Source organism: Nilaparvata lugens, chromosome 8 (assembly GCF_014356525.2).
Source record: "Nilaparvata lugens isolate BPH chromosome 8, ASM1435652v1, whole genome shotgun sequence".
Lineage (NCBI taxonomy): Eukaryota > Metazoa > Arthropoda > Insecta > Hemiptera > Delphacidae > Nilaparvata > Nilaparvata lugens.
In genome coordinates, this window is record NC_052511.1 from 34,027,303 (window position 1) to 34,041,718 (window position 14,416).

Sequence of the window (14,416 nt, forward strand, 5' to 3'; positions counted from 1 at the left end):
ATTGAAAATAATGTTTTCTTATTTACATTTTTCGCTCATATAGATATACTCTGAAGTATAAAAATAAAGAAAATAAACTAATATAGATATTAATATATAATATTTAATATTTCAATAGATATTCAAAGTAATAATTGATGTGTTACTCAGATGTATATGAACTGTATTCCATTTGAGGTGTTGCAAGCATAGAGGGCTGTTTGAACTAGAGCAGATTTGATTTAATTAATTCATCGAATGGCGAGTGACTCATGCACTGCTCCCTCTCAGGACAGTCTGCAAGCTGTTATTGGTCAGCAGAGGTCGATGTCGACTCAATCAATACAGCTACAGAGACAGTTTATAGACTGCCCTGACAGGAGAGAATGAATAAGTAATTTGCCATTCACAGGAGAATTTTAAGGAATATTTCAATTTGAATAATATTAAAAATATAAAATATATATTAATAATCTGATTCAAGGCCAGTGCAATCCAATATCAATGCTTAATCAAAATTCAAATTTCATCCAGAATTTGAAATAAATCTGTAACTCTTATTATTCATGATTCAATTATTCTTCCAAACTAATGCTCCAATCTTACTATTGCCTTAATACTCTATTTCTATACTCAGTGGACATCCATACATTCTATATATAGATGAAATCTATATAATATATAGATTATATAATATATATATATATATAGACACTGAGTATAGAAATAGAGTATTAAGGCAATAGTAAGATTGGAGCATTAGTTTGGAAGAATAATTGAATCATGAATAATAAGAATTACAGATTTATTTCAAATTCTGGATGAAATTTGAATTATGATTAAGCATTGATATTGGATTGCACTGGCCTTGAATCAGATTCATGATTCGAAGCTGAAAGAAGCTTACTTCAAGAGGGCAGTATGCCTTGAATCAGGATTGATTCAATCTAAACATCCAGCTTGAATCAGACTCTGATTGATCTAGAATCACAATAGAATCGAGCTTGTATTTCGTGAAAGGTGTGCCAGGTGGCCTTGAATGGGGGGATTGCATCCAGCATGTGTTTCAAGCCTGAGTCAAGACTGCATCTCAATCCTGATTCGACCGTGCATCTCGGGCCTGAATCGAGCTCGCAACGCGACCTTGATTTTAGCTCGCAGCACCAGCCTGATTAGAGCCTGCATTTCGAGCTCGAAACTGGCTTGAACGATGTATAAACGGACTCTTGAATTTAACTCATTTCGAGCTAAACGCATGCGAATGAAATCTTGAATCAAGGCCCTCACGTTTGACAAAACGAGCTTGTTTTGATTTCGATTCAAGTTGATTTTGCTGATCGGGCATATTGACAATTGAAAAGCAAATCGAATTTCAACAGATAACTCATAATTCTATCATGAATGAGCCTCTCAAAAACCTTTGACAACGTATTTAAAACTGAAATAGGTCGATAATTATTAATATCCATAACATCACCTTTTTTAGGATAGGAATCACTTTGGCTTTTTTCAATAAGTCTGGCAATATACCTGTCTTAAACATTGAGTTGATAATGAATACCAATGGTTCTGCTATTTCATGACAACATGCCTTAATTACTGACACCGGGATTTCATCTGGGCCCACAGCCTTTTCAGCTTTTAGGTTTTTTATAACTCCCACAACCTCATTGACATTTGTGGGAAAAAGAAAAAAAAATTTGGAACATTCTTTATGACTTTTCTTTTTCAATGATTCTTGTGCTGCAGAGTTTTCATTTGCTGGAGCCATGGATACAAAAAAGTGATTAAAACTGTCAGCTATGGACTTGCTACCTGTAATCAGTTTGTTATTATATTCAATTTCGGTGGGCATTGATCTTTTTTTGTTACTCCCTCTAAGTCTATTCACAATCTCCCAGCTAGACTTGGTTCTGTTGGCAGAGGGAAGTATATATTCACTGAAATGTTTTTTCTTTGCCTCTTCAACCTTATTGTTATAATGCTCCTTTACTTTTTTAAGTAGTTGTATGTCTATGACCACTCCTTCACTCACTCTCGTTTTTGCTATCTCTAGAAGAGATCTCATTATTTCTATCTCCTTAGTCAACCACTGACCTTTCAAACGTTTTCTTAGTCTATTATCATTTAATCTCTTGCTGACTGTTTTGACCGGACAATGTACCTTGAAATGATAGAGCAGATTCCTATGGAAATTTATAAATTGTAGATCTGGATCGGATTGGTCATAGACCGCCCTCCAGCTCTCAACACTTAATGCCTGTCTCAAACATTCTATGTTCTGTTCATTACAATCATGCGCACCTGTTGAACTCTTTTTCTGCACCCTGAAAAATCTCCCTCATGAAATACCGAGAATACTTGAGCTGTGTGATCAGATATAAATGTATGCAAAACACTAACCATATAGCCTTCTTCAGGAATATTTGTAACTACATTATCTATAGCTGTAGCACTATTTGCAATTATTCTGGTTGGAATATGTACAGTATAAAATAAACCAAATTGATTTAAGGTATTTAATACATTTCTTTTGATAGGAGTCGTTTAGAATATCAATATTATAATCACCCGCCAGTATTATATTGTATTCGATGGTTATAAGCAACTCATCCATCATCGACTTGAGATTTTCAAAAAATAAATTAGAATCACCATTTGGCGAACGGTAAACTCCTACAATAACAAAAATCCTGTCTCTCAACCTGAACCTTATCCCACATGCCTCAATATTTCCCTCACTACAGAATTGCTCCACATCCAAAGCTCTCGAACGATCATTGACCTGTTCACTCACATAAATGGCCACACCACCTTTAATCATGTGATCTCTACAGTAATTAGTTGAAAGAAACATATTTTTCAAAACAATACAATCGATTTCATACTTTCTAAGACCATGGATGGGAAATCGTCAGGAATCATTCCTGTCTAAAGGAAGTCTCTCTTATTTCTAATAGCATTATTATCATAAAAATTTAAATGATTGAGTTTTTCTAAAAAAAATAAGAGATTGATTGAAAATATAACAAAAAATATGGTCATGAAGTCAATGTAATATTGGAGTAAGATCTTTTTACAAAACCTGAGAATCCCTTCCAAAATTACTGATGGACTACAGTGTAGTTCTATAAAAATGATTTATTTTGCCACTACCGATTTACCAAGTATTAATTATTGTATTATCACATTAATATTACAGGTACCGTACACGAGAAGGATGTTATTAGAATATCGCATCATCCTCATCAAAATCTGATCTGCACTTTCAGTGAAGACGGTCTTCTTCGGTCATGGAAACCATAATTTCATGAATTATTTTTTATAAAACCTTGTGTGTATGAACACTTGAATCTACCTTATTACATAATTCATTCACTGGCAGTATGTAATTTAATTTGTGTTAACTACAATAACTTTTGGATAGAATAAAACAAAAGAAAGAAGATTTTTCTATTGGAAAGTGTAATTTGAAACTATATTGATAAAATGATTATTATCATATTCCTAGTTGGTTTCTGATGGTATTCTCAATTTCTTATAGTGTATGACTCACATTGACATTGCAATCAATATAGCTTACAGAATAGGTAGTATTGTTTTGAAGACTTTGTGATACTACCATATCAACAATATTGTTAGTTTGATAGAAGTGACAATGGGCCATATGAATAAAGTTCAGCATTTGCTTATACTTCTAAAATATTGAGCATATGCTTCATCTTCTATGAATAAATAAATGTGAGCAAAACCTTTTGCTCATCAAAAAAATAGTTTGAGCATTTGATCAAAAGTAAAGCTTATGCTCAAAATTGTATGAATAAACTAGGAAAATTTGCTCAACTTTTGAATCTATTCAACTATTCATATAAAAATGAGCAAATTCTTATGCTTCTACCTAATGCTCATGAACAAAACCTTATGCTCCATGCTCATGAGCATATGCACAGTTTTTATTCATAATGCCCATTATCTCAATTGAATTCACAATTTTAATCATGGATTGGCTCCCATTCATTAATCTTAATTCTTACAAATTGTATCATTGATCATTTGTGACTAAAGGAAAAATCCCTGCCGTGTTTGAATGTTGCAACGCACACAGAAGTCGGCCTGTCTTCATTTATGTATACTCACGTCTGCATACAGACGTTTGATTTTCTCTCTATCTGTTGCTGCATGCATTCGCATTTAAGGTGGAATTCCTAAGCAACGATTAGCCGCGCTGTATTAATTGTAGTACCGTAGTCTATCACTGTATATTATTGTAGTCTATATAATATGTCGACTACAGCCGTTAATACAGCCGTCGTTAGAGTCGTTGCTTGAGAATTCCACCTCAGGGTGTAAACATAAAAAGTATTCCATATTTTTGTAACATTATATTTCGGAATAAACTTGAATTCTGTAGAAAACCATTGTTTTACTGGAAATAAGATTAAAAATTGAAATTATTAAAGCAAAAATAATATTATTTCAGATGTGTAACTATATCACTACAACACAACTCTTCTACTATTCTAGTAGTCCAGGCAACGAATACTCAAATAAAGGTAAAGAGGGAAAAGTTTGGAACACAATTTTCAACTCCACAGCTCTATAAAGGATACTAAGAGGATTAACATATCAAAAGTCCTCACCCCTACCGCCTGTGCTAATAAAGAGGTGGGGGTGGTTTGAAAGTACCATTTCTTCATTTCTCGGAAACTATGCATCTTATGAACATTTCTTTTCTGTGCAAAATTGAATCATACAAAATTACCAAGAAGTTTTGTCCTTTACATTTTTTCTATATCTCTCTTAGTTTCTGAGATATCCGCTCTTGAAGGTGAGACATTTTTCGAAAAAACACTTCTGCCTCCAATTTTTTATCTTTTCTGCCTTATAATTTTTGAACGATTGATGAAAAAAATCCGTGCTGATTATGAGCTGATAGAGCATCAAATTATCTTCAATTTGATGTATATTTTCATTATTTTACGCATTTCCCTTCGACTGTTGAAGCAGTTTTAGTGTTGAGAGTGAAATTTTCTGTTTAGCAACAATAGATCAGTTGACAATGAAATTTGGAGGGAATGTTTGGAACACAATTTTCGACTTTGCAGCTTTGTTGACACTAGTTTGGAGGTGAGCATATCAAAAATCCCAACCTCTACATCATGTGCTGAAGGGATGAGGGTGGTTTGAAAGTTGAATTTCCCACTTATTACTTGCATGCCTATATCTTGGAAACAATAATGACATAATCAACTACATAAAAATGAAGCTTAATAAATTTCCTACGAGTTTTGTCTGATAGAGGTTTTCGATATATCTGATACTTTTAGAGATATTTATGTTCTAAAGTGATGCATTTTCGAAAAAAAACAGTTTTTCTTCCATTTTTTAGCTTTTTCAAGTCTAATAACTTTTCAACAATTGATGAAACAAGAATGTTCTAATTAAGAGATTGTAGAGCATTAAATTTTCTTTCATTTCATGTATAATTCGACTATTTCACGCATTCCCATGTTGCAGCAGTTTCAGTTGTAGAAAAATTGCGTTTTCATTGTATCATACTCCCAACCAACCTCATTTTGTTGATTCCCCATTTCTAACTCAAAGGAACTTCATTAAAACACAAAGGGTTTAGAGGGAGACAGGGCCGGCTGTGCCCTAACTTCTCTCTTCAAGTTAAAATAATGGCAGTCTGTCATGCTAAATTACTTTTTATCAAGTTAGGTATTCTTGAACGGGAAATCTATAAGCTAATAAATACAATAGAACTGTTTGGATTTTTTTTTTATTTGTTTAATGAATATTTATAAAAAAACCCATGATGATAGTAGTGGACTTATCGCCGTCCAAGTTAGGTATTCAAGAACTGGAGACCAAAACCAGTTAATAAAAAAAATATAACCCTTTTGAATAATGTTTTTATTTATTTGATGAATATTTATAACAAAAATGATAATACATTAATATTAGACTTATCGCCGTCCTTTGCCCTTTTTCTTGGAGCCGCTGCTTTGGCTGCTGCTTCCCCCACCACTCTGCGTGCTCTGGTCGCTCCCTCCTTGTTTACTGGCTCGGCTCTTCAGCTTGGGAATCATATTGCACAGGTAGAGCAGAACCGAGTCTCCTAAACGAAACCGCAATAATTCAGTTGCTACAATAACAATGTTACCCTCTGAACATCACAACTAATGTTTCATCCTGAAGATTTTATTCTTGTAAGTTGTAGTGGAGGTGAAACGGTTGTAATACATATTGAATTAAACTAGTCATATTAAATTAGTCACAACTACTAACTTATTAAAAAAAATTAAGGACACTCGAGTTGAAAAACCAGAGATTATAGAACTCTATTTTAAGTTACTCTGTTTAAAAGTACAAGGTGGGGCAGAGTGGACTCCCTAGTTTCAATCAGTCACTGAAGAGCGCGCGCGCGAGTTAGCGGAGTGGGAGAGGTTTCATGTGGTGGGGGGAAAGACGCCATTATTAGTAGTCACCATGCCGTGGACTGGCGAGCATCGTGGTTTTGTAGTCGAAACGTTCTTTAAAAATAAGGATAGTGTGATGGCGACCCAGCGTGCATTTCGTAGACGGTTTGGTTTGAATCGTCATGATAGTGTTCCCGATGCTAAAACTATAAGGAATAGATTACAAGTGTACGGGCGACCGGATCTGCACTGCCTAGAAAACCAGTCGGACAATCAGAGTGTGAGGACACCAGAGAACATAATGGCGGTGAGAGCGTCTATTGAACAATCTCCATCGCGTTCTTCGCGGAAACATACTGCTGCTCTTGGAATGTCGGCCAGAACGGTGAGACGAATTTTACACCCGTATAAGTTGATGTTTGTTCAAGAATTGATGCCAGCAGATTTTGTTAAATTTACAGATTCTTGCAATGCAATACTGGCTTCTTTACAACCCGGCACTATTCTGTGGTCTAGTGATGAGGCACATTTTCACCTCTCGGGCACAGTAAATGAACAAAATTTTCGTTACTAGGCAGCTGAAAACCCACGAACTCTTCACCAAAAACCTCTTCATTCTCCAAAAGTGACTGTGTGGTGTGCTGTGTCCTCCATAGGCATAATTGGCCCCTACTTTTTTGAATCGGAAGGTGCAACCGTTATTGTGAATGCTGTGCGCTATTGTCAGATGTTGGAGAACTTTTTCTTCCCCAGAATTGAAGAGTATGATGAGGAAAATAATATGGAATCCTTTTGGTTTGAACAGGATGGAAGCTCATACCGCCCGTCGCTCTCGCCAACTTCTGCAACAACGGTTTCCTGGCCTCCTCGCTCCCCCGATCTAAGCCCATGCAATTATTTTCTTTTAGGGTTACCTCAAATCTGATGTATAAAAAGTTCGACCAAGGACCTTGGAAGCCCTCAAGGAAGCAATTGTTTATGTTATCACTGAAATAACGCCAGATATGCTACGTAGAGTTTTTGAAAACTTCATTGAATGGCTGAATATGTGCATCGCTTGTCAAGGTCACTCATTAAATAGTCAGTATTATAATCCTTATCCTTATTACATCAGATAGCCATTTATTAATTGTTTTTTCATATAGACATATTACATTTATTTCTGCTACTTTTCTTTTAGGTTACCCAACTCCAAATCACAACACCCTCCCCCCTCCCATGTCAAACATTTCATTTGGAAATTGTTATTACACAAATTATATCTCATCCTTATATTAATTGATCATATGCATTCCATTAAATATTTTCACTATTTGTTTGTATGTTTTAATACTGTAATAGTACTTAGTTTATATTTTTATCAAATAGCCAACCTTTGTAAATATTGCCACACCTGTAATGTTTCCCATCTGCTTCCTGTAAATATCAGCTTCAGTTGCCACTGAAGATGTTGCCATAGGCAACGAAAACTAGTTTTGGTGAATAAAAATGTTATAGTGGAATTCGACAACATCTTTTTTTTCCTTTCTTTATCTTAATTTGTAATAATAACTTCAGCATACAAACATAAATTTTATATATCGATCAAATGTCTGGTTTAGGTATTGAATTTAGTTGGTTTAATGACTACTCTATATGCTTCCTCATCTGAGCTTAGACCTTCTGACCTATTCCAAATGTACGTTTTTAAAATAGAGATGCTTCCCATGTTATTTAAATGGAGTCACTTTTACTCCCTAGGGAGTTTTTCTGTTTTTTAGTACCGAGAGCGAAAAAGTGACACTATCATGTTTCAGGGAGTAAAGTAAGTACTTTTGACAGTAGGTGGAGGAAAAAGCTTTTGTAATAATCTTGTATGGTTTTTATACAGTTAACCGATCATGTCAGGGAGTCCACTTTGCCCCACTCTGTATAATGCCGCTCCCACACTATTACCAAATGCGTAAAAAAGACAATGGGCGCGTGACTGTGGATGGCTATTATACCACCGCTCGCCTTCACTTTGTGGAATAAATTAAAATTTAACGTTTTATTAATTTTGAGCGAGAAAAATGAAATTTGAGACTAGAGAATAAATTAATGAAAAGTGAATTGTGACTCGTTTTGGCCCCTACTATTCGAGCGGAATAGACGCGAGGAATGTTTTCGCTCGTTAACAGGGTGCTTTGTCTCTTATAGTAGAGAACTCTAATCTAGTAGCTATAAGGCTAGTTACACACACATCGATTTTTGGACGAACGAGTTTTTGCTGTCCTTATAAATTCTATTAAAAAGATAATGTTTATTCTTGTCAAACAGATGATGTTTGTCAAGTTCTGTTAAATCTGAAAAAATCGAACGTTCAAGAACCGATGTGTGTGTAACTGGATTAAGGATTGGAATGGACGTTCCTCATAAGATGACATGTAGTCTGTTTAAAAACGAGAAAATTCCGTCTTGTTTATTCCGCTCATATAGAAGCCCCATTTAATTTTAGATTGATGAGATTCCAATATTTGTTTGTTTTTTGTAGATGATGTAAAAGTAGGTTTTGCTTGCGAGTGTAATGAGATGGAAAAATATCCATGCCTCCGCGCTGGTATCAAACCCAAGTCCAGGCGGAGCAAAGCAGGCTGAAATTATTATATGGTAGGTTTCCAACAATTTTCAATTGAAAAGTTAAGCTAATTATTTATTGAAACTTACGTGAAGGAAAATCATTGTTGACAGGACTTCCATCATCGTTCTTCAATTGCACCCGGATACGTCCTCTGTAAACCAATTCTTTGCTTCTTTCTCTTGGATATAGTTTATTCTCGACTCCCATCTTTAGGCCAGTTGTGGCTAGCACATCTTTTATCTCTTGATGAGTTGGATTATCCACACATTTATCCTTTGCTATACGACGGCCTTGGAATAACGTTTTTTTACTATTAATGTAAGCCGGATAAATGCAGATCCATCTGTGAAAAAAACAAAAAGACATATTTCAATAGTACCACCTATTGAATTAATTCAATAGTGAATTACTATTACTAATAGCCTCTAAATATTGGCAAAAAATAAAATATTTTCAACAAGCTGACCTTTTATGAAACCCCCCCCTCCAAGATCTGATTTTGGGCCTCTTCACCAAAACATTTCAAGGATGCAGTATGCATCCAAACTCCTCTCCCTTTGTGTACCCCTGGGGTACAGTACCGTATAAGTGATTCGGTAATCTAAATACAAGGCCAGCACTTGATGGATACGTCAAAATGTAAAACCTAATAAACAAGAACTAAGCCATCAAAATGGCAGATGAGTCATAGATCATAAAAAACATTCTATTGCCTCTTCAACTTCATCCAGGGAGTAGAGTGCCAGACTCACAAGTACCCTCTCGAAGATTTCCTTCTCTTGCTCACGAAAGTACACCGGCATCCTATTGTAAATCTATCTGGTTTAGGCCTGCGTATCATCGATATTGAAAGAATCCTGAATGACCTTCTACTTCACCAATACCAGCAAGGCCGGATAGGTTATTATTATTATATTTTTGTTGTGTGAAGCCACAAATTTTGAGCAGTGCTCAAGTGGCATACAGCAGGTCATTTTAAGAATAGTCACATGAAAGCTCTAAAACACTCCTCAATGGTATAAGGACAAGCCTTTACCAGTGTCCTATTTATCTCTGATACGAATAACTTATAGCTGCTACACGGCCTTATATCCTCTGGAATTCAATTAAAACACTTGAGTCCTAATAATACGGTCCCTTTTTGAGAAGAGTCAGTCTATGAATAGGGAACTGGAATAATCCTGTATTTTTACCTCGTGTTTCATAAGTATAACAAATTCGGTTGGCATTAAAAATATTTTTGCTTTTGAACACAAACGAAACAACTACAAGGAAGTATATAGCTGGAACTGTAAGTAGATGGAGTGCTTTGAATATGGTCTTACAGGAGAAATATGGACCCACAAGTCCGAAGTGCTTTTTTCTGCATTTTTAAGTTTGTGTTCAAATGAGTTCTTCCAGCGCCCCCCCCCCAAAAAATACTATATCTAATGAGTGAAAGAAGAAAATATCCATGGTAAACCTTTAGAGCTGTTTTGAGATTTGAATTCGACTTAACAGTCCTCAGAGCAAAGAGATCATGGTAAAGCCTTTTCTGGAGTTTCTCTATGTGATTATCCCATTTCAAGTTTGCCTGCAATTCAACCTCCAGAAACCTTGCCATATCAGTAGCAGAACACTCCCATACCTTAATAGCTGGATCATTCTCGTTACCTCTCATAGAGAACTTAATAAAATTTGTCTTGCTTAGATTAAGCTTCAAGGAATTATCTTAAACCCATCCATTGAGCTGCTGCATAGCAATTTTAGCCTTCTCCATGACATCTTGATAGTTGCTTCCTTCAAGTAAGATTGTTGTGTCGTCAGCATACAACCAATTTACCATCAACATTGTAGGGAAAGTCGTTGATAAATATATTAAACAATGTAGGCCCAAGTATGGAGCCCTGATGAACCCCTCGCTTAACCACCTGCCATTCAGAAAGCACCTGGTTGTGTCAAGAGTTACAATTTATCACCTTCACATTACAACTATCGAGATGGCAGCATGGATTGAACAAGCCCTACCAAGTTGTCTAGAAAATATTCCTAAATGGAATAAAAAAGCTTTCTCCTAAGCCAACGCTCAAGTCTTGAGTTAAATGCTGGTGTGTACAAACTTTTCAAATACTCCGACAGTTTATTAAAGATCCGTAAAGCAAATGCAGGAAATACATCACGGGTCTTTGACAAACGGCAGTATGGAACATCTATAAGACCTCAACTTCTATTGTTGTGACCATGGAATTCACTCCTTGTATTGAACTTTCCAAGATTTTCACGCACAAAAATGACACAGAATATATGTAATGATAGCGAACTGTCATTACACCTCTGGACCTGAAGAGAGGCCTACACACAATAAGCTTCGGTTGACGTGTGAGGTTCTTTGAACCATTGAATCTGTCCCTTTAAATAATCCAGGAATCCAATAAGGATGACTCTCTTCTGCAGCTTGAATATATCTTCACATTAAAAAAGGGTGACCCCACCGCAGCAGTCCATAGCTCAGTATGGTGTGGAAAAGAGCATGGTACATCACCAGCAAGTAGGGTTCGCTCTTCAACTGTAACAACTTTCTAATCAAATAGGTCGCTCGTGACAGCCACTAATAGATGCCTTCAATATGACACTCCCAGCCTCAGGTAAGCTTTAGATCGATGGTGAATCCATGGAGAGACAATTGAGTGCTGATGGCCTGAACTGATCTCAGTGTAAAGCCAATCTCTAAGTCTTATCCACATTCATTAGCAACTTATTTGCTTCCAACCACCCTCCAGCAGCATTAAACAATTTATCAGCCTCCTGCTGCACCTGGGTCAGATATGGGCCAAAAGCAAACAATAGTAAATCAAAATATCAAATCATATATCTTTTCACAACCTGAAATGTTTTAAAGGTGAAAGGGTAGGTTAGGGAGGTTACGATTTTGCTTATAAATGGCAATATTTTGATATTATTTGAAATACAATGTACATTTATCATAGTAAAATGTTGCCTACACTAGATACAGAACATCTGTCCTCTCCTGATTAAGCTATTAGTGAGCACTCTAGTTGGCACTTGGACCAGTATTGCCATGAAATGATCTTAGAAACTCATGCAACGAAATACATAAGCAAGTAAAAACATACTTAATATGGAAAAGTGTATGAAAGTTCAACTCACAGCAACGTCTAATAAGCAACCGTATGTTATAGTAAACACAGAAATTATTAAGTGGAAAAAACTATGATGATCTAAGTCCTATAGCCTCGAGTATGACATATGTGTCGAGTATATTACCACAAGTGATATATGACTGAAAAAATATAGTTTACATTTTTATGGCAGAAAAAATTATGAGTATGTCCATAAAGTTATTCAGCAAAGAACTTTTACACATTTCTTTGGTGAAAAACTTGAAATAGACAACATCTTGAAAAACTTTTTTTGAAAATACATCACCTTTCTCTATCGCTATGTTTCTTGTCCGGGGTCCATTCAGATGCCATTGTATTTAATGATTGAGCTTTACTACTTATTCAATAACAATAGTAACTTTTTAATATCAATTTTCTAACCTATAAGTTACATCAAAATGTCTTCATGAGAAGTGTTTTTGTTTTTGATCTTCTGGCTTCTGCATTCTGCAGTGGCGTTTTACGTTTTCAAGTTTGCTTTTGACAATCAGCTGCTCTTTTGCTACACGTTGCTTTATAATACATAATAATACAGTTAACTACCAACAATATGAATTAAAATTTTAATGAAAAATATACGTACAAAATAGATAATCATATTTTTTAAATTATTCGAAGAAATATTGTAATAAGAGATTTAACATAAATTTGATAACATCTGTCTATTTATTTCTGTTTTGTTGGTTAACCTTGTATTCCAGACATTTTCACCACAGTATACATACAGTATGGAAACTTGGCTAATACCCTGACGCTAAAATCCGCCATCTTGTTAGGAAGCGCCGCATTGTAATAGTATTTAAACGGTGTACACACGAACGTTTGCCTCGGGTGAGCATACGTGTATGGGCTTGCATTCGCACGTCTGGACACTGTTCGCTGAGGCATGTGGGCGAACCGGAACCCTGTCGGTATTTTGGCGTGCTCAAAGGCGCCTCGGGCGAGCATTGAATGTACGTGTGGACGCAATTTTGCCATACGGGTGAGGCAAAACGTAAACATTGAAGGCGTCATAACCTAATTCCAATGAATTAGGTTAATGAATGACAAATCAAATTGTGATCCAATAACTAATTGTAAATTGTAGGATTTTTGTAATTTTGTAGGATATGTGGATTGTCAAATATTTAAATAGAAACATGCATGGAATATATAATTTGTATCATGATTAACAAATTTAGAACTGCATAATTTAAGTGAAAAAGCTTCTCTAAAGGGTTCCTACAAGAAAGTATAGCTCAAATATTATTTTACTGTGGCTATCAAATCATCTTGTGTTTGTTTCATGTTATCAATCAGAGTTGTTAATTAAAATTGTAATCTTCAATATGATATTATACGTTTTACATAGCTAGGCTATCTATAGAGAGATTTATTCAAACTTTGAACTAGTATTCCCTTAAAGGTAAATCTTGAAGCTAATCTTTTGGAGAATCTTGTTTTGTCATGTGTATGAGCAGAGTTAGTTTAAAATGGGCAGCAATTTAGTATTTGATTCAATTTATGGCTAATTTCCTTAAAGAAGACTGTCAATTTTGTGAGACAGTGTTAAGTGCTTTGATTAGGTCATCAAAACTTCTGGAATTATTGTAGAATTTTTCTTTTTTTGAGATTCAGAATAGATATTGGAAACCAACAAATGAATCGCCTAATGTCAAGAATCTCAAAGTTAGAGCTAATCGTTCTTGTGGAGTTATAGATTCCCTCATGATGATATCATTATTGTTTAGATAACTAGTTGAATTAGATTCAGTATATTAACAAGATAATGTTTTGACAACCTAATAAAGTTTGAACTGTCAATCTTATGTCATGTAGCAATTTATTTCCTTACTTCAACTTACAATCGTTCAACCCACCAACATCGTTTGTCAAATTTTATTTTTGATTTTATTATATAAGTCATTGAAATAAAATGATACTGCTGAAATTTGTGATAACTATCTTCAATTATGGAATGACGCCATTGTTGTCATGTTGTGGAAAATCTACATCTACCATGTCTTCGTGTCGTCTGCAAATCAGATAGCTTTTTGAATGCCGAGGCATACGTGGATCGCGTCCACAAGGACGTACAGTGAATGTTTAATGGTAGGTTCGGATCACTTTAATGATCCGGATCAATAGATCTCATTCACTGCCACGAGTCAATCAGAAGACCAGGATTGGAACTTCCCAAGGTCACGTGACGTGTTTAGTATTGGCGTCATGTAAAAAGCATTGGTTAGATAGGCGATTGATTACAAGTTTCCATT

At 35.3% G+C, this 14,416-nt stretch overlaps 1 protein-coding gene across 1 annotated transcript; it reads right to left on the reverse strand.

Moving 5' to 3' along the window:
* Nucleotides 1–5,874: 5,874 nt before the first annotated feature.
* Nucleotides 5,875–12,848, reverse strand: LOC111051093 (signal recognition particle 19 kDa protein). The gene is made up of 3 exons (XM_022337526.2): nt 12,427–12,848; nt 9,087–9,343; nt 5,875–6,100 (listed from the first exon to the last, which is right to left on the reverse strand). Exons 1-3 carry the CDS (start codon nt 12,471–12,473, stop codon nt 5,949–5,951), a joined length of 456 nt encoding a protein of 151 aa, XP_022193218.1. The 5' UTR covers nt 12,474–12,848; the 3' UTR covers nt 5,875–5,948.
* Nucleotides 12,849–14,416: the final 1,568 nt, after the last annotated feature.